Genomic DNA, 24,644 nt, shown 5'->3' with positions numbered 1-24,644 from the left:
AGTGGTCATTTGTGTGTCAATAGGTACTGTGGGTGAAGGGGAATCATTCCTTCTGCTTTAAGATGCAGGGATTTTCCCTTCCTGAGATGACTTTGCATAATTACATTTTTCCGTAGATCCTACTCTAATATGGTTGCCATTTGTTATGCTTGAGGTTGGCTGCAGCTGCACCCTGACAGATTCTCATTTGCTTCTGTCTGTAGTCACTCTTAAAGGCAGACTTGTGAGTACAAAGAAGTTAGTCTTAGCATTAGCATTTTAGTACAATATCTGAAGTAGAATATTATGAACACAGAAATCCTGGAAAGTACCAGAGATGACCACAAACCGGTGTCAAAGTGGATTAGGGCTAAAGAGATATGGAACATTTTGTCTTGGGTAGTGTATTCTTGTTACCCTGGCATTGAGCAATGGTGACTTCCCAATGCAGGCTAAGACTTGCTCACGATTTGACCCATGGCACATCTCAGTGACGTCACTGGAGTGAATAGATATCAGAACTCCCACAAAGTTTAAGTCACAGGGAAGGCAATGGCAAACCACCCCGTAAAAAATCTGCTGTGAAAACATAAAAGCAACGTCACCCCAGATTCGGAAATGACTGGCGCTTGCACAGGGGACTACCTTTACCTTTTTTATGGTCTGTGTATGCAGAGTTTTTGGGCCTCAACATGTGATGTCCAAATGTAGGTAAATCCATATTTTAATGGTATCCATTAGTTCCAAAAGGGGGGGGGGGCAGCATCTTGAAAATACTTCTTTTCTCTACAGTTTCTTCTATGCAGACTAGTATATATGTCTACCTTTGTTAGATCTGGGATTTCTCAAACGTCCTGAAATGATGGATTGATGCTGCAGTATTGTATGCCTCTAGAAAACTTCAGATGACTGATAGGTATGGACAAGTTAGACATCAATAACTTTTTGGGGGGGAAATCAAGCTTGCTCCTCTAAGAAATGATCAGGTAAGGTTCATTCTGTTTTGTGATTTCACAAGAACCACTGAGAAATTAGAAACATTCTAGTTTGCATGTAAACAGCAGCAGAAATAATATTTTAGCATCTGTACATACAATTTTAACTTCTGGTTAAAAAAAGAAAACATTGCCAAATCAAAACCACAGCTTATATACAGTGTAATACAAAACATTGGCTGTACAGTTTAACATTAATTCACAGGTTAATCTTCCTGAAATTGTCACTTTGCAGCTATTGAAGCGGTTTGTTAAAGAATCAGGAATTCAAACCAAAAGACATGTAGACACAGGAGGCATGATCCAACCACAGTTAAGAACTCTAAAATCTTACTGATTTCAGTACAAAAGTCATGAAAGAGAACTCACATACCTCTTGGAATCTGTGGGGCTTGTTCAACATGAATATCTGCATGTTTACTCAAAGTAAGACCCTTGAGTTCAGTGAGGCTTATTTCTAGGGACTGGGGCCTGACAATGATTTTATTGGGCTTAGATTGGAGTATGCATAGCAGTGCACAGAACTGCTTAACTCTGACAGGATTTTACTACTTTATTCAGGCCTCTGAGGTGCTGATTAAGAGGATCTGATATCTGCAAACTGCACATTATCAATAAACAACCTGAATATTCTTCCTAGAGGATTATATGATAAACTGAGGTGTGGTGGTATGGGAAGGAATTCCAGGGTTAACTCAGGAAGACCGGTCCATCCAAAATAAGAGAATACTCAATTCTGTTCCAAAAGTAGCACTTCCTGCAATTCTTAGATTGCACTGAAGTACTGAATCAGAAGGTTTCTCTACAGATGTGTCCTTAGACTTCCTCTGACAGCAGTAAGCATATGAGATAGCATTTAACTATGCAATGCTGAGTAATTATACTGGATTTCCATACGAATTGCACAATTTTTTAAAACTAGAGAGCCATTTCTATACATGGTTACTGAATGCTTAAAAACTGAGTTCCCCTCTTGTTGCAAACACATCAAATTATTATTATTAAATTCTGTGAAATGGATGCATTTTGGAAGCATGTATTTGTATGTCCTGTAATGGTCCCCCCCCCCTTTCAAATAGTTTCACATAGACCTCTCCCCAAGTAAACAAGACATATTTGAAAAAGAAATGTTCTTTGTCTAAAAATGAATTTATCAGGTTCCACATTCCAACACTTTTAGTTAAGAGACAAGAGATGCAACTCCAGTGTTTTTCACAGGTGCTGGCATTGTAAGTCCTTTTACAAGCAGTTCCTTGTATATTTTCATCCGTATCTCTGGGCTCGACAAAAGCGCCTTTATCTGATTCAGTTTGGATAACAGAGCCAACAGTTCTTTGTGCAAAGCTTCCTTTACTACATCAGCTTCATGGCTTTTTCCTAAAAGAAAAAGGTGGTATAATTTTGCATACAATTAATTGTTGTCTCAAATATTAATGGAATCAAAGTATCAAAAAGATGCCATCTTTTGAGAAACACATAGTTTTGTCCATATGTGCTTCTTATATAAAATATGTTTAGTCAAAAATATATAATTTGCGTATGCAAGTTATTTAAACATGAAACATAATGATAGGGTATCATGAACATTTCCCATTTTGTAATAGTAGCAATGACTGATATTAGTAACCACACTTCTGTGCAGTGTTTCTTTTTCCAGTGTAACAAAAATGTCTTCATTTCCAATACACTTCAAGTAAACAGTTATATTCTGCAATTCTGTGCAACAAAATAAATGGCATCATTTTCAGTTTGGCTAGCCCATCTTCTTTGGAGATTTGTTTTCATCACACAAGCTCTGTTCTCTTCAAATGCAATGAAGAGATTTTCTGCAGCTGAGACTGACTGAAGTGGGCCTCTTTGTTGATCAGGCCTGTTCATCCCTCCCTCCCTCTCTGTCATGTCTTTCTTTCCAGGATTCAGTAGTGTTTTTATTCTTAGCAGCATTGATATCCAAGTCATGAAGCTCTGCAAGATAGAATCTCCGATTCAGAAGAGGTGTCTAGTACCAGACAATAACAAACTCAAGTTCGCCATGGCAGTTCAGCAGAGCTGACCTACAGGGCAAAGACATGGATATTTGTGGTAGAATTCTGCCTCTTGGCTCCCAAAGTACTCATTCACTATTGTCGTTCTCACTTTCCTTGCTATTGCCAATGGCTGCCTCCTCAGTTTTCACTGGGATTTCGCAATCAGTCTGCCTATTTTTGTTTTGAGTTTCTTCTAGATACTGCTGCACCGCCTTGAGGACTGCATTCTCCACCAGTCTTTTGCTGAGGCTCAGTAACTCCGCATCATCTGGCTCTGCCCCTCTCTTTTCACCTACACACCACAACAGACAAAAATCAGTAAACCAGTACACGTGGGGAAAGAGCACTCAATACACACCTATTAGGAATAATTTTTCAGTCCTCCTTACCCACCTAGTCTTGAAAAGCAAGCTCATCTCAGGCCATCTGGGCACTGGCTTCAGTTTCCCAGCAGGTTGCTTAAGGGCAGCCAGGAGGTGGATCCTCAGCTATTTCATAAGCATGCTTTCTGGCTCTGTTGCTCATCTGTTTGCCTGGCCCCCAAACTGAGCTTTCTCCCTGCTCAATCTATATAGCACCTTAAACTGTACATCTTGGGTCCAAGGGAATAATCTGGGAGCATCCAATGCTGTAGCATTGCTAAAGCTCAGTGTAGGTGGGCCAGAAGGCTGAATGGGAGATCACTGTGCATAAGAACCATGGATAAAAATAAGAATTATACTTAAACACTATAAATCTTAACCAGCAGCCTTTTTTTTTTTACTTCATAGACTAGTTACATTTGCTCACTTTACTTGTACTGTATATTAAGGTCTCGAATATCCCTCCTTAACTGATATTCATATTCATCTCATATTAAATTGTAATCTACTTTGTGAATCAATTACTTACATAAGAATACATAAAACACCATATTAGCAGCGTAAATGTTTATTTTTCTTTTAAGCTGTAGTGCATAAATTAAAAAACCTACAAGTCTACTGAGCATAATGAATTTGTACTATGTAACTCTGTCCTTGTATCATCTCTGACTTTAAAGGAAAAGCTTCTGGTTTGTTTTTGTTTACTGAACTAAGAGTATGCCCAGACCATGCAATATATAGGCATACAGGGGCCTTGACTGCCTGTTGAAAGCTTGGACTTAGAAAGACAGAGGGAGGGAAGGGAGGAAGAGAACAATATTTGCTACCTTTGCAAAATGATGCTACAGAAGACTGAAGTGTGGAACAATCGCACTTTGCTTGATACTGTGTTGCTCTTACTATAACCAAATCTGGTGTTCCCTGGACATGTTTCTTTCTATGCACTCACTCACAGTGCACTACCCATAGTGAAGGCTGTGGAGTAGGAAGCTCATTTGGCCATTCAACCAAATGTAGCCTTTTGGTCTACACAATTAGCCAAATGTGAAGAGGGGGGGGCAGGGCAAGTGTTAACCCTCTTTTCCCACAGCTAGAAGGAAGTTAATCATGCATTCCTTACCTAACAGGTTTCATGCTTTATCTCTTGCCAAGGCAGCAAAATCACTCTTTGCCCTCCCCTCCCACTTGCCACTACACCAAGATCATGCCTCTTTTTGCCTCGCATAGGATTGTAAGCAGACTCTTACTCCAAAGCAGCTTTAACTAACAAGCCACTGTTGCTCTTAAGGAGGCCTCGCTGAAGGCTGAGGGACTCAGTTGGCTTGAAGCACCGATCATCCATCACCTCTGCAGTGGGGGTACTCTGTCTCATGTGGCTCCATGCCCTGCTCCATCTTCCCTCCTCTTCCTACCCCCTGTAGATGGATAGCAAGTTTAACACCTTAAACAACTAGTGTAGGAAATGGATCTGAACAATAAACAAGTCGTCATGTGTGAGCAACCCTGCTACTGCACTCCTCAGTACCAGTTTGCTACAAAAGAAACATTTAGTCTATAAAAATAAAATATGAACCAGGGATGAAAAATATAGGATACAACTACACAAGCCATACAACTATAATTACTGATGAGGTGTCGCCACATGTTTTTATTGTGGCAGAGTAAACCACAGCAGCAGTAATCAGATCAAAACATTCAGAGTTTGGCTATAATGTGTCTTCATTGTTCTAAAATTCTGCTAAACACAAAAGCATAGAACCCTAAATGTTGAGATGCTTTCTTTCAGTAGTTAATATTATATAAAAAGCAACACGACACTTTTTAGGTAGCCATATCTGTGGAGATGCAAATTGCCTTGGTTTCAGCATACTTATTTTGAATTATTCAAAAACTAGGATTACTAGCTTGTTTGTTTAACAGATTCTTAGTGTGTCACAGATGGCATACAAATGTAGACAAAGAGAAAATTAACAGTAAGCAAATAATATTTTTAAAGCTATATGTTTTTCTACATATACCCAAAGCTCTCATATTTAAAGTGTAATGCAAAAACCCTAAGGGGAGATCTGACACCAAGCCAGAATATTTTTTACGTCTGTTCATTCAGCTTTCAAAAGCTCAAGGGACACTATTAAGAACTGATAGTCCATCAGCTTCCCAACAGCAGAGTCTATAAGACTATCTCATTATGGTAAAATGATGTGCATCCTGGTATGTGTGATACAACAGATTTGTAGAGTTATCAATAAGAAACAAAAGGCAGATTTAGCTTATATTCTGATGAAGAGCACTGATGCTGAAATATTACTGTGACTCATCTTGGAGCAATAAGAAATCAGGTTGTTTCATGAAACAGTCAACTTTCAAAAGTCAGCTTAATTTATCATTGGTCTCTCTCTCCTGTGTGTTTCTTTAACAGTAGACTTGCAACAGAGAATGTTGTGTGATTTGTGCTTGTGTATAGGGGAAGAAATTTGTACAGTTTAATCCTGTACCTCTAGGTTTTGTTGCAGTAAAATATATCACAGAATCCTTATATCTAATGGCCAAGTGTTGCCCCCCCATCACCCATGGACGTTAAAAATCCATACAACAGGGCCAGTCATAACTGCAGGTTAGGAGTTTGCAAAAAAATCTGATTGGTTAGAAACATTAAATGGTAGTATAGAAAATCTTTGTAACAATGAAGCAATGTCTACACATATGCAGAATTTTTGTTTTAAAGCAGAATTCAAGTACTAAACTGGGTTGTGGAAGAAACCTAAAATAGTGCCCAAGACGGGAGCAGTGACAAACTCCATTGTTGGGGAAATTAGAGCAGCAAAAAAAAAAAAAGGGGGGGGGGAGTTGGTCTCTGGGACAAAATAGTGAAACTCTCTACAGTTTTTTGTGACCAGTTTGCTAGGCATTTTGCAGATAAATTTACCAACATACAAGTCAACTTGGACTCCACATTAGTAATAGTTACACTAAATGTTCTTGAGATTTCTACTTCATATGGATAATTTTTAGTTCACTTGTCCTGGGAATGTGGATAGGATACTTGGAGAGATTAAGTTGATCAGTTAATTTGATAAATCAAACAGTGCAAAATATTAATCATTCGCTACAGAAATGCACAATGCTTGCATAGGCATCCTTTGCTGAAGAGCTCAACACAATATGAGGAAGTAGGTGCAATACAACTCCAACATTGGAATGAATTACACTACAATACACTGGAAATAGGAAGATAATAATAAAGCCTGATTTCTGGTCCTTGGCTTGCAAGCTTAAACAGAACAAGTAGCTCCAATGACAGAGGACTTTCTCTTTTAAGCTTGCAATATTATCATAAATGGGGTACCAAGCAAATGAGCCTATGCTCTTCAGGTGCTCTGAATCGTAAATGAGTATGCCTCTTTTAGCAATTAAGAATATAAAAGCAGTCTTGGATGAACTGCTCCATTTGTAGAAGCAGAGGGGCTGTAGCTTAGTGGTAGGGCATCTGTATGGCATGCAGAAGGACCCAGGTTCAATCCCAGGCATCTCCAGTTAAAAGGAAAGGGTGGGGGAGAGGTAAAAGACTTCTACCGGAAACCTTGGAGAGCCACTGCTTGTCTGAGTAGATACTGATCTGAATGGACCAAGAATATGATTCAGTATAAGGCAGCTTCATGTTTGTGTTCATGTGCTCAGCTGTTTGTTCAAGTGCACTAAAACATAGAGTAACTACTAACAAATAAAAAGACAGGTTGCTTACCTTTAACTGTAGATCTTCGAGTGGTCATCTGTGCATTCACACTCATGGGATATAGCGCCTGAGGCCGATCCCCCAAATCGGTACCTAAAAAGCCCGGGATTTTTCACACTCAGCACCAGTGGGTATGCGCAGGCGTCCCAGTATGCAGGCTCCCTGGAGCCAGCGCGATGATCCCGCCAGTTCCTTCTTGACTGCTGGAAGCCCCTAACATAGAGAGACCGTCAGCAGTGGGGAAGGAGGGCGGGTAGTGTGAATGCACAGATGACCACTCGAAGATCTACAGTTACAGATAAGCAACCTGTCTATCTTCTTCGTGGTCTCTGTGCTTCACATTCACAGGAGATTAACAAGCAAGACATACCTGGAGGCGGGAAGATGGTCAACCAGAAGAAACAGCACCGCAGCTCCCAGACGAGTCCTCTGCTGAGCATGCACATCCAGAGCGTAGTGCTTCATTAAAGTATGCGGAGAGGACCAGGTGGCAGCCTTGCACATGTCCATCAGGGAAACGCCTTTCAGGAATGCCACCAACGTTGCCATTGCTCTAGTAGAGTGTCCACGAATGGGCCCAGGTAATGGCTTCTTGGCCAACAAGTAGCACAGTTTAATAGTCTCAGTGAGCCACTTGAAAAGCCGCTGAGATGAGATTCTGAAGCCCAGCTTAGGAGCAGCATAAGAAACAAAAAGATGCTGGTCCTTACGAAAACTCTTGGAGCAACTCAAGTAAAACAATAGGGCATGCTTAACGTCCAAAGCATGCCACCTACGCTCCTCGTCCGAGGAAGGTGTAGGATAAGATGTGGGCAACCAAACTTCTAACTTAAGGTGAAACTGAGAAACCACCTTGGGAAGAAAAGAAATATCAGGCGCTAATGACACTCCAGACTCCTGAAAAACTAGATATGGGTAGTCACAATGCATAGCCGTGAGCTCCCCTGCACGGCATGCCAATGTGATTGCTACCAAAAAAGCAGTCTTCCAAGATAGAAGCTGTAAAGAACATGTGGCCATTGGCTCGAAGGGATGCCGAGTCAACCTGTCCAAAACTAAAGTCAAATCCCAAAACTGTGGGGGTGACCTCGATGGAGGATGCAACCTGAGCAGACCCTTCAAAAACCTCTTAGAATGAGGGTGTGCAAAAACTGAATGCCCCTCAACTGACTCATGGAACGCAGATATTGCTGCCAAATAAATTTTAACCGATGAAAAGGCAAGGCCAGCATCCACCAGAGATAGCAAAAATTCAAAAATCACCGATAGTCCCACCCGTTGGGGTGAGCCTGCAGGATCAACTAAAAACTGAAGAAACTTCCGCCACTTCCTGTCATAGGGAGCACGGGTAGACAACTTCCTACTGTTTAGGAAGACGTGTTGGACTCTGCTGGAGAACTCACAGGGTTGATGAAGCACGCTGTCAGCTTCAGGTGAGGCACGTTGTGATGGAATACATGACCGTCCTGAGCAGACAGACGGTCCGGTTCCACCGGAAACTGGTAGAAGACCCCCCTCGCCAGTTGAAGCAAGATCGGGAACCAGTTCTGCCGAGGCCACCACAGTGTCACTAGGATGCAACATGGCCTCTCTGTTGCAATTTTGTTGACAACTCTTGCCAGCAGTGGCAGAGATGGAAACAGATACAGGAACTGACCTTCCCATGGGAACAACAGACCATCTCCCAACAACTCTGGATCCATGCCCCCTCTGGAACAAAACAGAGGACACTTCCGTTTCCTGGCTGTGGCAAACAAATCCACCTGAGGGTACCCCCAGAGCTGAAACACAGGTTGAAGGAAGCACCACTGTATCTCCCACTTGTGCGGGGATGCTGCACCCCTTCTCAATGAGTCTGCCTGCAGATTGAGCACCCCTGGGAGGTGCACAGCCTTCATGTAGATGTCGTGCTCCAGGCACTCTGACCACAGTTCCAGTGCTAGCACACAGAGCTGTCAAGAAACTGTCCCGTCCTGCCTGTTGATATAACACAGGGCAGTAGTATTGTCTGTTAACAGGGCAACAACCTTCCCTGCCACCATGGGGCGGAAAGACTGAAGGGCAAAATGAACTGCCAGCAGTTCCAGGTAATTTATATGACAGTGAGTCAATTGAGAAGGCCAAGGGCCCCACACACACTGAGAGTCCATGTGAGCCCCCCATCCCCACAAAGATGCATCTGTGGTGATCGTCACTGTTGTCGCAGGTAGGTGGAAAGGAGCTCCCTGACAAATGTTGTCCCTGGATTTCCACCAGTTCAGGGTACTGAGAGTCAAAGGTGGGATTATGAACCTCTTGCGAGGTGAGTCCCGTAAAGGACGAAATTGCCTGAGAAACCACAACTGAAGGCCTCTCATCCTCAATTTCGCAAACAATAGCACGCTTGTAGTCGCCACCATCAGCCCCAGCATCCGCTGCAGCTGTTGCGCCATGTCTCATTTCCGATTCTGTAAAAGAATGACAAGATTAATGATGTCCGTCGCTCTCTGCTGAGGCAGAAAGGCTCGGTGAAGATTTGTGTCCAGCAAAGCCCCTATGAACTGAACTGTCTGTGATGGAGTAAGATGAGATTTCTCCATGTTGACCTGCAGACCTAAGGTGTGAAGAAGATGAAGAGCGGTGGTAATATGGCTGGACAGACTTTCTTTCAACTCCGCCACAAGGAGCCAATTGTCGATGTATGGAAAGACGACTATCCCTTGAAGCCGGAGATGTGCGGCCACAACACTCATCATCTTGGTGAATACCCGAGGTGCAGTGGACAGACCGAATGAAAGGGCTTTGAACTGGAAGTGGTGGGAACCTACTGCAAACCGAAGGAAATGCCTGTACGCAGGATGGATGCTGACGTGGAAGTAGGCATCTTTGAGATCTAGCGTTGCCATCCAATCCCCTTGATTGATGAGGGGAAGAATTGTCTGCAATGTGGACATTCTGAATTTTTGGTACACAATAAACTTGTTCAGATTCTGAAGGTCCATGATTGGTCTCAATCCCCCATCCCGTTTGGGAACCAGGAAATAACGGGAGAAGAAACCTCCTATTCTGGCCTCTACTGGGACCCGTTCTATGGCTTGTTTCTGTAGGAGGTTGCTCACTTCCGCCAGCAGAGGTGGGGAAGGGGGTGTAGTGATTATCACAAATTGATTTGGAACCTGAGCAAAGTCCATTTTGTAGCCTTCTGCAATGATGGAAAGAGCCCCCCTGTCTGTAGAGATGGACTCCCATGCTGGAAGAAATGGACGAAGGTGGATGGTTGAAGACATGGGGGTGGTGACGCATGCTACCAGAAAGTCAAAGGCCCCACTTTTGTAGGCGAACACCCTTAGACTTGCCAGTGGTCTGAGCTGAAGCGTAACGGTATCTGTTGTTTCCTCTGTATGGAGACCTACTCTCAGGTTGGGAAGAGCGAGGTCTCCACTGTTGTTCTGGGGAGAATTTTTGGTATGGCTTCTTGGACCAGGGTTTATGCCACTGTTTCGGTTTAGCAGCCCTAGAAGATGCCGGGACACCCAGGTTCCTCGAAGTCTTTATGCTCTTATCCATCTCCTGGACAGCGTTGTCAGTGGTAGAACTGAAGAGACCTTCGCCTTCGAAGGGCAGATCTTCAACAAAGGCCCTGGTGTCCTGCTGAAGAGCTGTCGATTGGAGCCAGGAGTGGCGGTGAAGGCAGACAGAAGATGTGATGGTCTTTGCTGACACATCTACCATCTGCTTTGCTGCAGCCAGTTGTTGCTTGGCTACAGCAAAGCCTTCCCTCTGCAGCTTCTTAGCAGCAGACCTCTTCTCCTCAGGGAAGACAGGAAGCGGGTGAGTTGCTCCCACACTGAGTATTGGTATCTAGCCATGCACGCAGCATAGTTAGATACCTTTACCCTCAACGCTCCAGCGGAGTAAAATTTTCTCCCCATGTTATCCAGCTTCTTTCCCTCCTTGTCCGGTGGGGAGGAGTGAGTTTTGCGAGTCCTTGGATGAAGATGATACAACCACTGAATTTGGCTTAGGGTGGGTGAACAAGAATTCGGCACCAGCCTCTTGGACCCTATACATATGGTCTAGTCTCCTGGAAGATACAGGTGTAGAAGCTGGCTTCGCCCAGGGCTTCTTCACTGCCTGTAAGATGACCTTCGTGTAACAGGCAAGGCAACCGCCATCGACGTGTCCCATTGCATTGGAGAAGGCCACTGACGCTGATCCCACGGTGGAAGCAGCGGGAAACAGCAAACCATGGTGGTTGGTTCCAGCTTTCTCCGACCCCTCACCTGATCAAGCGGTGCCGACGGCTCGATCGGTACCAACGCTTTGACCTCTGAGATCGAGCTACTGTCACTCCGATGACGCGATCCCGATGAGTGGAAACGTTGGGTCAGGTCGATCTCGTGCTCTGATGCTGACAAATGCAACTGCTGCGAAGCACTGCCTCTCGATACCGAAGGGCTCCAATGCAGGGACGCCAAGATCTTCCTAGGTTGGGCAGCCTTTGTTGATGCCAAAGCGTCCTGAGAAGGGGAAGGAGTGCGGGACGATCTTTTCTTCTGCTTCTCCTTAGATTTCGCCTTCTTCAGTAGGGATGATCAGGTCCCCGAGTCATCGTGACGCTTCTCTGCCGGAGTGTCCACTGACTCTTCAGAGGGCCGTTTAGTGGATCGACCCTGCTCGACTGGCATACTGGCCTGAATCGGTGATGTATCAACCGATGTGACCGTTGGAGCGATGGACTCCCCCATCGGTACCGATGGGCCCGATGCCATCTTTGACAAAGTGCCAATTCCATGAGAGTAGCTGAAAGTCTCGCCGTATGATTCTTCTGAGTCTGCTTAGAAAAGCTCAGGCAATGTAGACAGCAATCAACACAGTGTCCCTCGCCTAAACACAGGAGACAGAGGGAGTGACCGTCAGGAGGTGCGATCTTTTTTCCACAGGAATGGCACCTCTTAAAAAAACCTCAACGCCTTTCCATAGATGCCCGAAAAAACCCACACAGAGAAATTCTGAGGGGAAAAAAGGGGGGAAAACAAGGCCCGAAGGGCAAAGTCCAACAATTTTTTTTAAACAACACTAACTATCTTAACAACTAACTAACTAACTACACTAAGAAAACAACAAATGGGCTATATACAACTAGGAGAAATAATCCAAAGATTACCAACTGGGGAAGAGAAAGGAGATCCTCTCAGCACAGCGATCAGAAAGGAACCAGCGGGATCCTCGCGCTGGCCCCGGTGAGCATGCGTACTGGGACGCCTGCGCCATGCCCGCTGGTGCCGAGCATGAAAAAATCCCGGGCTTTTTAGGTACCAATTCGGGGATCGATGCAGGCGCTCTATCCCATGAGTGTGAAGCACAGAGACCATGAAGATGATCAGGGGGCTTATACTATTGCCAGAATCTAATAAGCACCCAAACAGAATGAGGGAATTCAAGGACAATGAAGAGAGCATGATGAAGTAGTGTAACAAAACATGTGACTGTAACAAACTCTTAATTTTTGCTTCTTGAATTCAACACGGTACAAAACATTATTCATATTAAAATTTTTGTTTAATTAATGTTTATCCCTTAGTCAGAGTGACATAGTAATAGCTGCCATTTACAAAAAAAAAAGAGTGATTGCCAATCCTTCTGTACTTAACCACTCCCACTACACCTTCCCTTGTCTTCTCACACCCAGTGTTCCTGTTGGTCTACTGCCATTTTGCTCACAGAAGTCCTTTGCAGATCAGCCACTGAATCACAATGGAACCACTATCTTGAGAGGCAGTGCATTTCCAAATGCCAGATTCTAGCAACAAATAAGGACAGGTTTCTTACCTGTAACTGGTGATCTTCGAGTGGTCATCTGTGCAATCACACATATGGGTAATCCGCAGGATCGGCCCTGACCTCGGAGAATTAAAAGCAATCTTGAGCGTTAGGTGTGGTGCTCCTCCCACTCGTCCTGGGGAGGAGGCATCGTCTGCGCATGCCTGGGCGAGGGGGAGGAGCTAGCCACTCAGTTTCTTCCCGCCGCCGAGAAGGTGGAAGTTAAGGATGAGTATCCAGCAGCGGGGAAGGCTGGGTGGGTTTGTGTGATTGCACAGATGACCACTCGAAGATCACCAGTTACAGGTAAGAAACCTGTCCATCTTCTTCGTGGTCTCTGTGCATTCACACATATGGGTGATTAGCGAGCTATTCCCTCAGGAGGAGGGGGCTGGATCTACCAACATATTAGTAGTAAGAAGGGAGAATAAGAGAGTGGTACTCACGATCAGTCAGTCGAAGATGGAGCGGAGCACAGCTTGTCCGAAGGACGAGTCACGCCGTGCACGAACGTCAAGGGCGTAGTGTGAGGCGAATGTAGACGAGGAGGACCACACCGCAGCAGCGCAGATGTCCTCCAGTGGAATGCCTTTCAGGAAGGCTGATGAGGTAGCAACGGCTCTGGTGGAGTGAGCTCGTATGTGCTCTGGGATAGGCTGTTTTGCTAGTTGGTAACACAACTCAATGGCGGCGACAAGCCATTTTGAGAGTCTTTGGGTCGATATTTTATTGCCCATATTATGAGTTGCGTACGTGACAAAGAGTCTGGAGTCCTTACGGAATGGTCGCGTTCTGTCTATGTAGAATGCAAGGGCTCTACGGGCATCTAAGTTGTGTAGAGCCCATTGCCCTGCGTCAGCAGGGTGCTGGAAGAAGGCCAGTATAATTGAAGGTTTTCCTAAGTGGAATGGTGAAACGACTTTCGGTAGAAAGGTGGGGTCGGGGCGGAGGACCACTCTGTCGCTATGAAAGATAGTGTACAGTGGGTCTGCCCTGAATGCACAGATATCACTGGCCCTTTTGCCTGTGGTGAGTGCTGTGAGTAGTGCCGTCTTCCAGGATAGAAGCTGGAGGGGAAGGAGGCCATAGGTTCAAAGGGTGGCTTCATGAGTTGACTTAGGACGAGAGAGAGACTCCAGGTCGGCAAGAGTTGTCGGACTGGGGGGTGTAGGCGGATGAAACCCTTGAGGAAGGCCTTGGTGGCATGGTGAGAGAAAACCGTCGTTCCATCCAAGCGAGGGTGGAAGGCGGAGATGGCTGCCAGATGGACCTTCAGGGATGAGTAGGATAGTCCGGTCTTGGAGAGTTCCAGTGTGTAGGACAAGATTTGGGAGATGGTAGCTTGATTAGGGTCAAAGTTTTGTTGTGAGGCGTAGTGGGAGAAGCGCTTCCACTTAAGTGAGTAGGATTTTCTGGTGGAGGGCTTCCTGGAGTTTACTAGGACCTGGCGGACTTCGGGAGGGAAATCTAGAAACTGATTTTCCAGGACGTCAGTTTGAGTGACGCTGGGTTGTGATGTAGGACCCTGCCCTGTTGTTGGGACAGGAGATCCTGTACCTGCGGGAGTTGAATGAATGTGTTGTCGGATAGCAGCAGGAGGGTGGTGAACCAGGGTTGACGTGGCCACCATGGGGTTATTAGGATGCAATTGGTGCGGTCTGCTTGTATTTTCTGCAGGACTCTGGTGATGAGCGGAATTGGGGGGAAGAGATAGTGGAGGGGTCCCCTCCAGGACTGTAGGAAGGCATCTCCCCGGGAGAGTTGAGACGGGGGTCCTCTCATGTAGAAGTGGGTGCACTGGGCATTCGATGGGGATGCAAACACATCTATTTTCGGGGTACCGAAGACCTTGAAAACTTGTCGTATGTATTGTCTGTTGATGGCCCACTCGTGATTGTTGGTAGAGTGGCGGCTTAGGGCATCTGCCTGGACATTCTCGCTTCCTGGTAGGTGGACAGCAGTGAGAAAGATGCCCTGGCTGATGCTCCAGTGCCAGAGTGCTAGGGCTCTTTTGCATAGTCTGGTGGAAGCAGTGCCCCCTTGCCTGTTGATATAAAAGACCGTGGCGATGTTGTCTGAGGTGACCTGGACATGGTGGTTTTGCAGGGATGGTAGGAAGGATCTTAGAGCCTTGTGGACTGCAAGAAGTTCCAGGCAGTTGATGTGGAGGGAGCTTTCGTAGTCCGACCATTGTCCCTGAACTGTGAGGGTCCCCAAGTGGGCTCCCCATCCCCACTTGGAGGCGTCTGTGGTGACGATCATGGAGGGAGGTGGCTGTTTGAATGGCATTCCCGTGCGGAGGTGGCGCTCTATCGTCCACCATCTCAGGGATGGGATGATGTGCGACGGGAGGTTCAGCATTGTGGACTGGTGCTGCCTGTGAGGGCGAAAAGTCCTGGTGAACCACAGTTGAAGGGGTCGCATGTGGAGCTTTGCGAAGCATAGGACCGCAGTAGTAGCTGCCATCAGACCTAGCATTCTTTGGTAAATTAGTGCTGGTTGGGAGCGGTGAGCGATGATGGTGTTTGCTAGAGACTGGATGCCCAGAACTCTGTCCCGTGGTAGGGAAGCTGTCTGAGAGGTTGTGGAGATGTTTGCTCCTATGAACTGGATTGTTTGCGTAGGCGTTAGTTTGGACTTTGACATGTTGACTTGAAGGCCGAGTGTGGCCAAGAGGGAAAGGGGAGCGGAGACGTCCAGTTGGAGTTGTTCTTTTGAGTGAGCGACGATCAGCCAGTCGTCTATGTACGGGTAGATAGATATCTTTTGTTGGCGCAGTGTTGCTGCCACCACTGCCATACATTTGGTGAAGACTCTTGGTGCCGTTGAGAGACCGAATGGGAGGGAACGGAATTGGAAGTGTTGATCCCCGATGGCGAATCTGAGGAATCTTCTGTGATGTTGGTTGATGGTAATGTGGAAGTAGGCATCCTGTAGATCTATGGATGCCATCCAGGCTTGTTCTGGAATGAGTGGCAGGATTGACTGAAGGGTAATCATGCGGAATTTCTTGTAGGTGATATGGAGATTGAGCTTGCGGAGATCGAGGATGGGGCGGAGTCCTCCATCTCTTTTTGGCACCAGAAAGTAGCGGGAGTAGAACCCGGTACGGTGGTACTGTGGTGGTACCCGTTCTATCGCACCCTTCTCCAGTAAAGTTGTGATTTCTGATTGGAGAGGTGTGGACGGTGGTGTGGTGAGGAATCTGTGACGTTTTGGGGTGGACTTGAATTCTATCATGTAACCCCTTTGTATAATGGCCAGGACCCATGAGTCCGATGTTATGGCCTCCCAGGTGGGGTAGAACGGCTGTAGTCGGGTTGGTGATTGGAGGTTTGGCTGATGGTAAGTATCTGGACGTCCGGGGGCAGGGTGGTCAAAGGGAGGGTTTGGTGGTGGGGTTAGTTTTCTTGGATGTTTGAGGGCGTGCCCTCTGCTGAAAGGGCTGTTTAGCATGGGGCGGTTTGTGTCTCCATGCGTCTTGTAGTCTTGGGGATCTGGAGGTCTTGTAATAGCTAGGTCTCCGGCTCCTTTGCTTGTTGAGTTGGGATTGGTGTTGAGTGACCCCTAATCTCTTTGCTCTCTTCCTGCTGTCGTCTACAGATGTAAGGATGTCGTCCGTGGTGGCGTTGAAGAGGCCTAGACCATCGAAAGGTAGGTCCTCAATTTTGTATTTAATGTCTGGCTGGAGAGACGAGGATCTGAGCCATGCGTGTCTGCGTAGGGCAATGGCCGAGGCGAGGGTCCTGGACGAGCACTGAGCAGCGTGGCGTGCAGTGTTGATCTGTTGCTTGCTGACTCTAGCCAGTTCTTGTAGGGCATTGGCCGCTGACTTCTGTGTCGACTCCGGTAGGGAAGGAACCAGTGAGTTGACGTAGCTCGTTAGGTTGTATGCATAGGCCGAGAAGTAGGCCATATAATTGTGTATTTTGGTCGTTGCCGTGGTGAGGGAGTAAATCTTCCTGCCGATGGTGTCGAGTTTCTTGCCTTCCCTCTCCGGGGGCACTGGGTGTCTGGTCTGCTTTGACTTTGAGGAAGAATGCACAATCATCGAGTTCGGCGCCGGGTGGCTGAACAGGAACTTCGAATCGGGTGCATGGATCTTGTAGAGGGCTTCGACCCTCTTGGATGTTGGGGGTACCGAGGCCGGCTTATCCCATGCTTCCTTGAGGGTTTCGAGGTGAACGGGAAGCATGGGGAAAGACGAGCTTGAGGGGAGGTCTGCGTTCACTAAATCGTAGACCACGTCGGAGACTCTGGGGGCGTCGGTATTTAGCTTGATGTTCAGGGAGTTCGCCATATTCGCAAGGAGGTCGAGATAAGATTTAGGACCTTCTGAGGGTGATAGCTCGGCAGGTTTGCTTATATCGGACGCCGGAGAGTGTAAGCCCGATGCGGAGGATTGTGCGGAGTCGGAGTGTTCCGCTTCGGAGTCGTCGTCGGTTTCTAGAGAGGGTTCAACAGGTTCTGTAGGCTGCTGTTGTTTGGTGGCAGGTGTAGACTTGGCCGGTGAGGTTGGTTTCGGTTCGGGTTCGTGCCGGGTAGGCTCTTCACGGTACCGAGCAGGCTCTTCACGGTACCGAGCAGGCTCTTCACGGTACCGAGCAGGCTCTTCACGGTACCGATGGTCTTCATAGGTGGAATGGCGTCTATGCGGAGACGGATCACGGTATCGAGTCCGGTCGGTTTTGTAGCTGCGGTCCCTATAGTAGGGGGACTCGTGGTGGTAGGAGTGATTCCTCGGGTCCGAATGTCGTAATTGTCGAAGGAGGGAGATCTTTGGCGTCTCCGTCGGTCCCGCGGGGATGGTGATCTGGACCTCGACGGGGAGTAGTATTGGTATCTCTCTCTGCGATAGCTGCGGGATCGTTGTCGACTACGAGATCTAGGCGTACGTTGGCGCGGTAGTATGTCCCTCGGGGTCGAGGGTTCCCTGATTAGAGACTGAGCTGCCAGTGGTTGAAGGGGAACTTCTCGGAAGGCACGAGCGTCTAGAGTCTTGGAGTGTTGGCTTCTGATGGATATAGGTGAGTCCGCCTCGAGTATTTGTTCGGGTGGAGAGTTGGGTACCGAGGGGGACCTGGAGGAGATACGCACTATCTCTAGTGGTGTGATGGCTGGCGTCGACGTCGGCTTCGAAGCTGGCGTCCTCGGGATCGTGGAATCCGTGGTCGGGTTCGAAGCCGCAAGATTTGTTGTCGGGTCCGACGACTTGTGTCCGGTTTTGGCCTTTTTCGGGGTCTTGGCGCCGGTGGAATTGGATCGGTGGCGCTTTTTGGGATCTTCGGACTTCTTGGTGTGCTTGCCAGGAATCTGAGCCACCGAAGCTGCCGGCTGCGCCACTCCCACGAAAGATGGGGAAGATGGCGGAGGTTGTTGTGCCGCGTGGGGCATTGGTCGAAGGGAAGACTCCATAAGATGGCTTCTGAGCCTCGTGGCGCGGTTTTTGCGAGCTTGTTTGCCAAACTGGCTGCAATGCACGCAGGTATCTGTGCGATGTGCCTCTCCTAGGCAGAAAAGGCACAGGGAATGCCCGTCCGACGAAGGGATTTTTGCGGAGCAGCGAGTGCAACGTTTGAAAGTTACTTTTTCTCTTCGTTCCATCCGCCCGGGGGGGGGGGGGGGCTCGAAAGGTAGTAAGAAAGTCTCTCTCTTTTTTTTTTATACGATACCAGAAGACGTAGGAGAAGGTGAAGGTGAAGAAGAAGCGCTGGAGATAGATTGCAGTTGAAGAAACGAGAGACTCAGCAAGGTAGGTATGATCCGGTCGGCGGTAAAGAAGAAACTGAGTGGCTAGCTCCTCCCCCTCGCCCAGGCATGCGCAGACGATGCCTCCTCCCCAGGACGAGTGGGAGGAGCACCAGACCTAACGCTCAAGATTGCTTTTAATTCTCCGAGGTCAGGGCCGATCCTGCGGATTACCCATATGTGTGAATGCACAGAGACCACGAAGAAGATCAGGAGAGGGTTATTGCCTTCATGCTTCCCAGGGACATTTGGATGGCTATTGCTAGTAGAGACAAGTGACTTGCCCAGGACAAAAAACTAAGAACAAGGAGCACTAAAATGCCAGCCCACAGCTTCTCTCTCTCACACACAATATGTCAGTTTTATGAAAGGAAAATTAGTGAAGCTGAGAAATAAGAAAATTGCCTGAGACCATTAAAAAAAAAATACCTGGCAGAGTCAAAGGTTCAGCCTCAACCCCTACCTAAATTCAGTTAATTTCCCCTCAGTTTAAATCCCACTAAAATCCTCCAGATTAATTACCAGTTAAGATATTCCCCCAAAATAAATTCCACTTCAATTATTTTAGTTCCAGTTACTTATTTTCCCTTCATTCTCCAAAGGAAAAAAAGTCCAATTTTTCATGTACCTGCAGCCAGACTTTCCTCCTCGGCAGCCTCTTTCTTTACTACCAGCTTAAATAGATACAACTCTGAGAAAAGGTATTTACTATGAACAGCTGCTGTCCAGTCAGCAGCACTTCACAAGTGTCCTGATAGCCACCTCTCTGCATCCTCCATCACCTTTCTTACACAGTACTGCAGCACAGATGCCCATTCAGGCTGTACCTATAAACACAGGTGGGGGGCAAACTCTATGGATTAATTATTTTACTCCAGCACCTAACCAACACACAGGTGCTCCTCAACATATAATCATCATCATCATCATCTTTTATTTATAATATGCCTGGTTGTACATATGCAGATTGATTTTACGGGATCTTTTTGTTGTTTTTCATCTGCTCATGCATTGTTTTGCTCTGCAATCTGACTGCCATAGGCCTCATATATGAAATTACCATTCTCACTTCAGGCTGAATTGTCAAAACTTCTCTTTTATTAGTTTCAAAATGTATTTCCTAAGCATTATTTTCAATGTTTGTTTTTAATGATGGAAATGTACAGCCTTCAGATATGTGCAGCTCTCCTGCAGGAAGACCACAAAATATATCCATATTTACAACAAGTACATCCATATGATGTGGACCTTGGAAATCTTAATAGTATAATTTAATAATGATCTTCTATAATTAGAATTGACACAAACAAAAAGAGCCAACAGATCTCTTTAATGACAAAATGGACAGAAACTCAAACCACATGCTTCCTTCTCAGTGATTACTACTGATACTGCTGCACACACAACACTTAAGAATCATATGAAGTGGGAAATCTGGATTTTTAAAACTAGCTCCAATCCTGTATCAACCATATGATGCATCATCATCTGTTCATAATAAACAAAGCCTTTCTGTGCAGAGAGGCATACTTTTTGCATTGGTGGAATGTTTTTGAGTCTCTGTCACGTCATCATCAAACAGATGTGTTGGCTCTTTTCCTTTGTGTCATTGTAATTATATTATAGAAGATCATTACTGAATAAAGATCAATAACAAAACTACCACTTTCCAGATTAAGCAATGCTGGCCTCTCCAGTAATATATTTTTAAAAAATTATCTGCCTGTATATTGTGCACTTCCCTTTTCTAGTACTCCAGGATCACACTGCTCATAGGACTCAGGAGTAGCAGATGTCAGGGCATGGCCTTCTTGCAGGTAACTGTGGCACTGTAGCACAAGATGTCCAGGCAAAGTTGCCGAAAGCCAAGTTTGCAGGTGTTCAAAAATGTCTGTAAGTTCCTATTCTATCAGTACCTTTTCTATCATGTTGCCATTTCTGTCCCTGAATTAATCTGCTTCTTTTTATTACATTGCTGATGATTGCCAATTTACAGAACAAGCAGCATTTAAAGATAACTCATTGCTAAAGAAACAAATCTTGCTGAAAGCATGCAGACTAGCTCACAACTTGTACTCTTTTTCTGTCCCATCCAACCAGTACTTTCAGATCTTCTCTAAAATTCTTCCAGTTTGTCACTTGAAGTATTTACAGACATACACCTTATTTCCCAGCTGCCACTTCCCAGGAGCAAACTCATCAGACTTTGCTAACTGGAGCACTTTCTCTTCTGCTGTACATGTGGAATGCTTTTTGACTAGCAACATTTAATCTAATTAGCCTTTTTAAAGTATTATTTCATACTACAGACTAACTTTTGTACTTCTTTGTCCCACAGCATTTAAAAATATTTCTATTGATATCTGTCTTTATATCTTTGCAGGGAGTGAGAATTACAATGCCAGGGATTTCAATGAAAAGCAATACATCTATGATAAATATGTTTTAGACACCTGAATGTTGTCTGGTGTTTCATAAGTAGCGGGGCTAAAGTAAAGGAGGAGGAGGAGGAGAAGGAGATTGGATCTATACCCCACCTTTCTCTCAGAGTCTCAGAGAAGTTTACAATCTTCTTTCTCTTCCACTTCCCACAACAAACACCCTGTGAAGTAGGTGGGGCTGAGAAAACTCTGACAGAAACTGCTCTTGAGAGGAACAGCTGAGAGAACTGTGACTGACCCAAGGTCACCCAGCTGGCTGCATGTGGAGGAATGGGGGAATCAAACCTGATTCTCCAGATCAGTGTCCATGTACTTAACCATTACACCAAAGCGGCTCCCAAACTGAGTCTATTTGATTCATGGAGATGACTTCCCAGTCATGAACTGGGACATGTATTTGCAAAAGCTTGCTGCACTTTGAACTCATAATCAGCATCTAGAGGGTACATTCAATGGTCACATGCTGATGGAATGGCATCTAGGCATCAGCTTTCCCCTGATCACAACTGTCACAGCTGACAACAATCTGTGCTTCCAGAACTTTTAATATTATTCTTATTGACACATCCAAGAATCAATTTATCCATTAGACACAGTAGGAACCATAAATATTGGTGCCAAGACTAAGAAATCAAATATGATTTATTGGCCAGACTCTTATAGTTTGTAATGATATTATACAATTGCTGAATCTTTCAGAAACAGAGCCAGCATGAATCTAGGTCATGGGTGGGCAAACTTGCTTAATGTAAGAACCACATAGAATAAACATCAGATGTTTGAGGGCCGCAAGACATGAACAAATATTACACATGTCTTTATTAAAACTCTTAATACTTTTTTTGCACAAAAAGATAAAATACATATGTTTGTACTTTAAAACACAACCGTGCTAGAAAAAGACTTCTTAGAAAACAAAAACTGGGAATAACAGTCCCCATAAAACCAGATTAGGGGATATTTAAGGATTATTATTATTTTGCACTAGCGGGAGAAGGAAACACACATGTGCCATATAAATCACTGACCACTGTTTGCTTCATTACGCATCTCTTTTTGCCTTGACACCAAGGTTAGTAAATACAGCTCCAGAAAAAGCTATGAAATTAAGGGGGAACCTTGCAACGCCGTCTTTAATTCCATCCCTCCTTCCAGAGGCTTCCTCAGCTCTTGTGTTCTCTTTCCCTACTCTAAGTCTTCAGGCAACCTCTGTGGTGGAGGAGACCTTGCAGGGCTGCCAATTTCCCCTTTCTTTCTCAATTGACACACAGCAGAAATAGTCACCCAGCTATGGGTCAGCACTCAGAGGCTGACTGAGATCCCAATAATAAGTATGCTTACTCTCAAGCAGGGGTGGAATACTAGTAGGAGCTTCTTTGCATATTAGGCCACACTGCTCCGATGTAGCCAGTCTTCCAAGACCTTACAAAAAAGAGCCTTGTAAGCACTTTAAGGATTGGCTGCATCAGAGGGTGTGGCCTAATATGCAAAGGAGCTCCTGCTAGAATTCCACCCCTGTTTGAGAGTAAGCCTGCATTAAGTTCCTCCTTGACTTCTGAGAGTCACACAATATGTGTGAAAGAGCTGCACGGATATTTGGTTTTGTAAGCCACTTTGAGTTCTCTGGAAAAGCAGGATAAAATATTTTAAATAAATAAATGTGTGTAGTGGTGTTAGCTGAGATGAAGAACTAGTAACATATAAGGTATGGGAAATGTACATTTCGGTGCCTTAGCATACACAGTATATAAAAAGAAAAGAGAAAGAAAGAAAAAAGAGTTTATAAGTATTCCTACATATGAATAGAACAGCAGAGGAATACTTGACCACTACTACACATAAAACCTCAAATTACAAAATATTATAGGCATATGAAGGGGGAAGAATTGGTGCTAACCTATTTGCGGATGTTATTAAACAGGTGTCCATCTGCATCCCACAATAGCAGTAACTGGAAAAATGCTAGAAGTGGTCACATTAGACTATTATAGCAAAAACATCTTGTGGCACCATAACAACTGACACATTTATCATGGACAAGAGTCAACTCTTGTTGAAATTTGCAAGCTGAGGAAAGACTGCAATTTTCCAGCAGCAAGATAATGAGGTTAGAGTGCTATATAATAATCTTCAGGTGGAAACTCTATGTATCCTGCACAACTTGGAAATAATGGAGGGAAAATGCACTAAAAGTCTGGAAAGGGCATTTTAAAGATATTGACAGACAGACAGACAGAGGATATTCTCAGTTGATGTCATCTGGGCCAAAGGAAGCTAACATATAATAATAATTTAAGGCTGATTATGTATACAGACTGGAGTTGTCCTTGTTTCAAAATTTATGATGGGCTATAGAATTAGTCACAAATTAAGTTTTAGTAGTAACTGGTATTTATAGCAAGATAAGAGGTATAGTTCCTACTAAATAAGAACAGCTGAAGAGTATGCATCAAGGAAGAAATAAAAATGCAATAGCAATAATTTTGATCTAGTAATAATTAACTTGTATCTCTCTGAAAGCTAGGATACAAACTGTAAAGCCATAATAAAATTGTAGCTGTGCTGGCACAGTTGCTCAAGGCTACGGTTTTCTAATTCGTAATTGTAGAGTCTCATCCAGGTTTTAAGCGTAGCCTTTTAAAGTTTGTTTTTATTTGTGTGTGCCAGCAGTTTCTTGTTGCCATTCCTGCCAGCTGATGAATACTGCCTTTATGCCAAAAGAAATTGATGTCTTCTACATAGCTATTGATCAGGCTGCTAAAGGATTGACTGAGACTTGCTAGCTACAGGTACCAAGTTTTTGTGCGACCTACTTCTTCCATTGTCTTGTGGGTAGAGATCCCACTTAAGGTCTCTTTATTAACCCCACTACATATGATATTGACAGACTGGCAGTGCCATCGCAAGTAGAGTGGCACCCTTCTAAGGCCACTGACTTCAATGGACTAAGAAGGATGCAACACTGTTTGGGATTACACTGTCAGTTTCCTTTTAACCTCTTGCTTGTGTCTGGAGTGCTTTACAACAAATGGAGTTCATTTATGTTGCAGTTCTAAGCAGAGTTATACTAAGTTAACTAAAATCAATAGACTTAAAATGGTTTAACAGTGCTTAGGACTCCACTGTCAGTTAGGTTTTCTACCATTTAAGGAAATTCTTTGCTCTGTTTTGGCAGTTTGTTCAGTAACTTCCCTAGCGTCCAAATTAACATGATAGGTTTGGGTACAAGTTGGTTTCCCAACCGCAGTATATGCAGCCAGACAGCAGCTGCAGCAACTTATTTCCCAGACTTCGCAGGGCCCAATTTGGATGGGGGCCATGGCTTGAGGTGGGGAGGGGGAAAGGCTTTCAGCCTCTACCATCAGCACCATTTCCTGACCTGGAGTGGTCCTGTATGGGCATTATTTTTCCAGCTGGGGGGCTGCATTTGTAGTTTTTAATGGATCTCCAGCCCTACTCATATCCAAACATATTGTGTAGGCTGGACTGAAGCCATTTTGAGTCAGTACCAAACTCTAGACTAAACACTTCAGCAGGTAATGCATCAGCTGAATTAT

General features: G+C 45.1%; 1 protein-coding gene across 3 annotated transcripts in view; it reads right to left on the bottom strand.

Annotated features, from left to right (window-relative positions):
* Positions 1–1,033: 1,033 nt before the first annotated feature.
* AKAP7 (A-kinase anchoring protein 7) overlaps positions 1,034–24,644 on the bottom strand; it is a 142,413-nt gene continuing 118,802 nt past the window's right edge. For 2 of the 3 annotated variants that reach the window (XM_060239409.1, XM_060239427.1), the window contains one exon: positions 1,034–3,293. In XM_060239409.1, coding sequence (XP_060095392.1) covers positions 3,088–3,293 — 206 coding nt within the window. In that variant the 3' untranslated portion in view covers positions 1,034–3,087. The remainder of the gene's footprint in view (positions 3,294–24,644) is intronic. The other variant, XM_060239417.1, reaches the window with a different exon arrangement.

This window comes from Heteronotia binoei, chromosome 1 (genome assembly GCF_032191835.1).
Source record: "Heteronotia binoei isolate CCM8104 ecotype False Entrance Well chromosome 1, APGP_CSIRO_Hbin_v1, whole genome shotgun sequence".
NCBI lineage: Eukaryota > Metazoa > Chordata > Lepidosauria > Squamata > Gekkonidae > Heteronotia > Heteronotia binoei.
The sequence above is the reverse complement of the archived record's forward strand: the minus strand, read 5'-3'. Positions and strand labels throughout refer to the sequence as shown.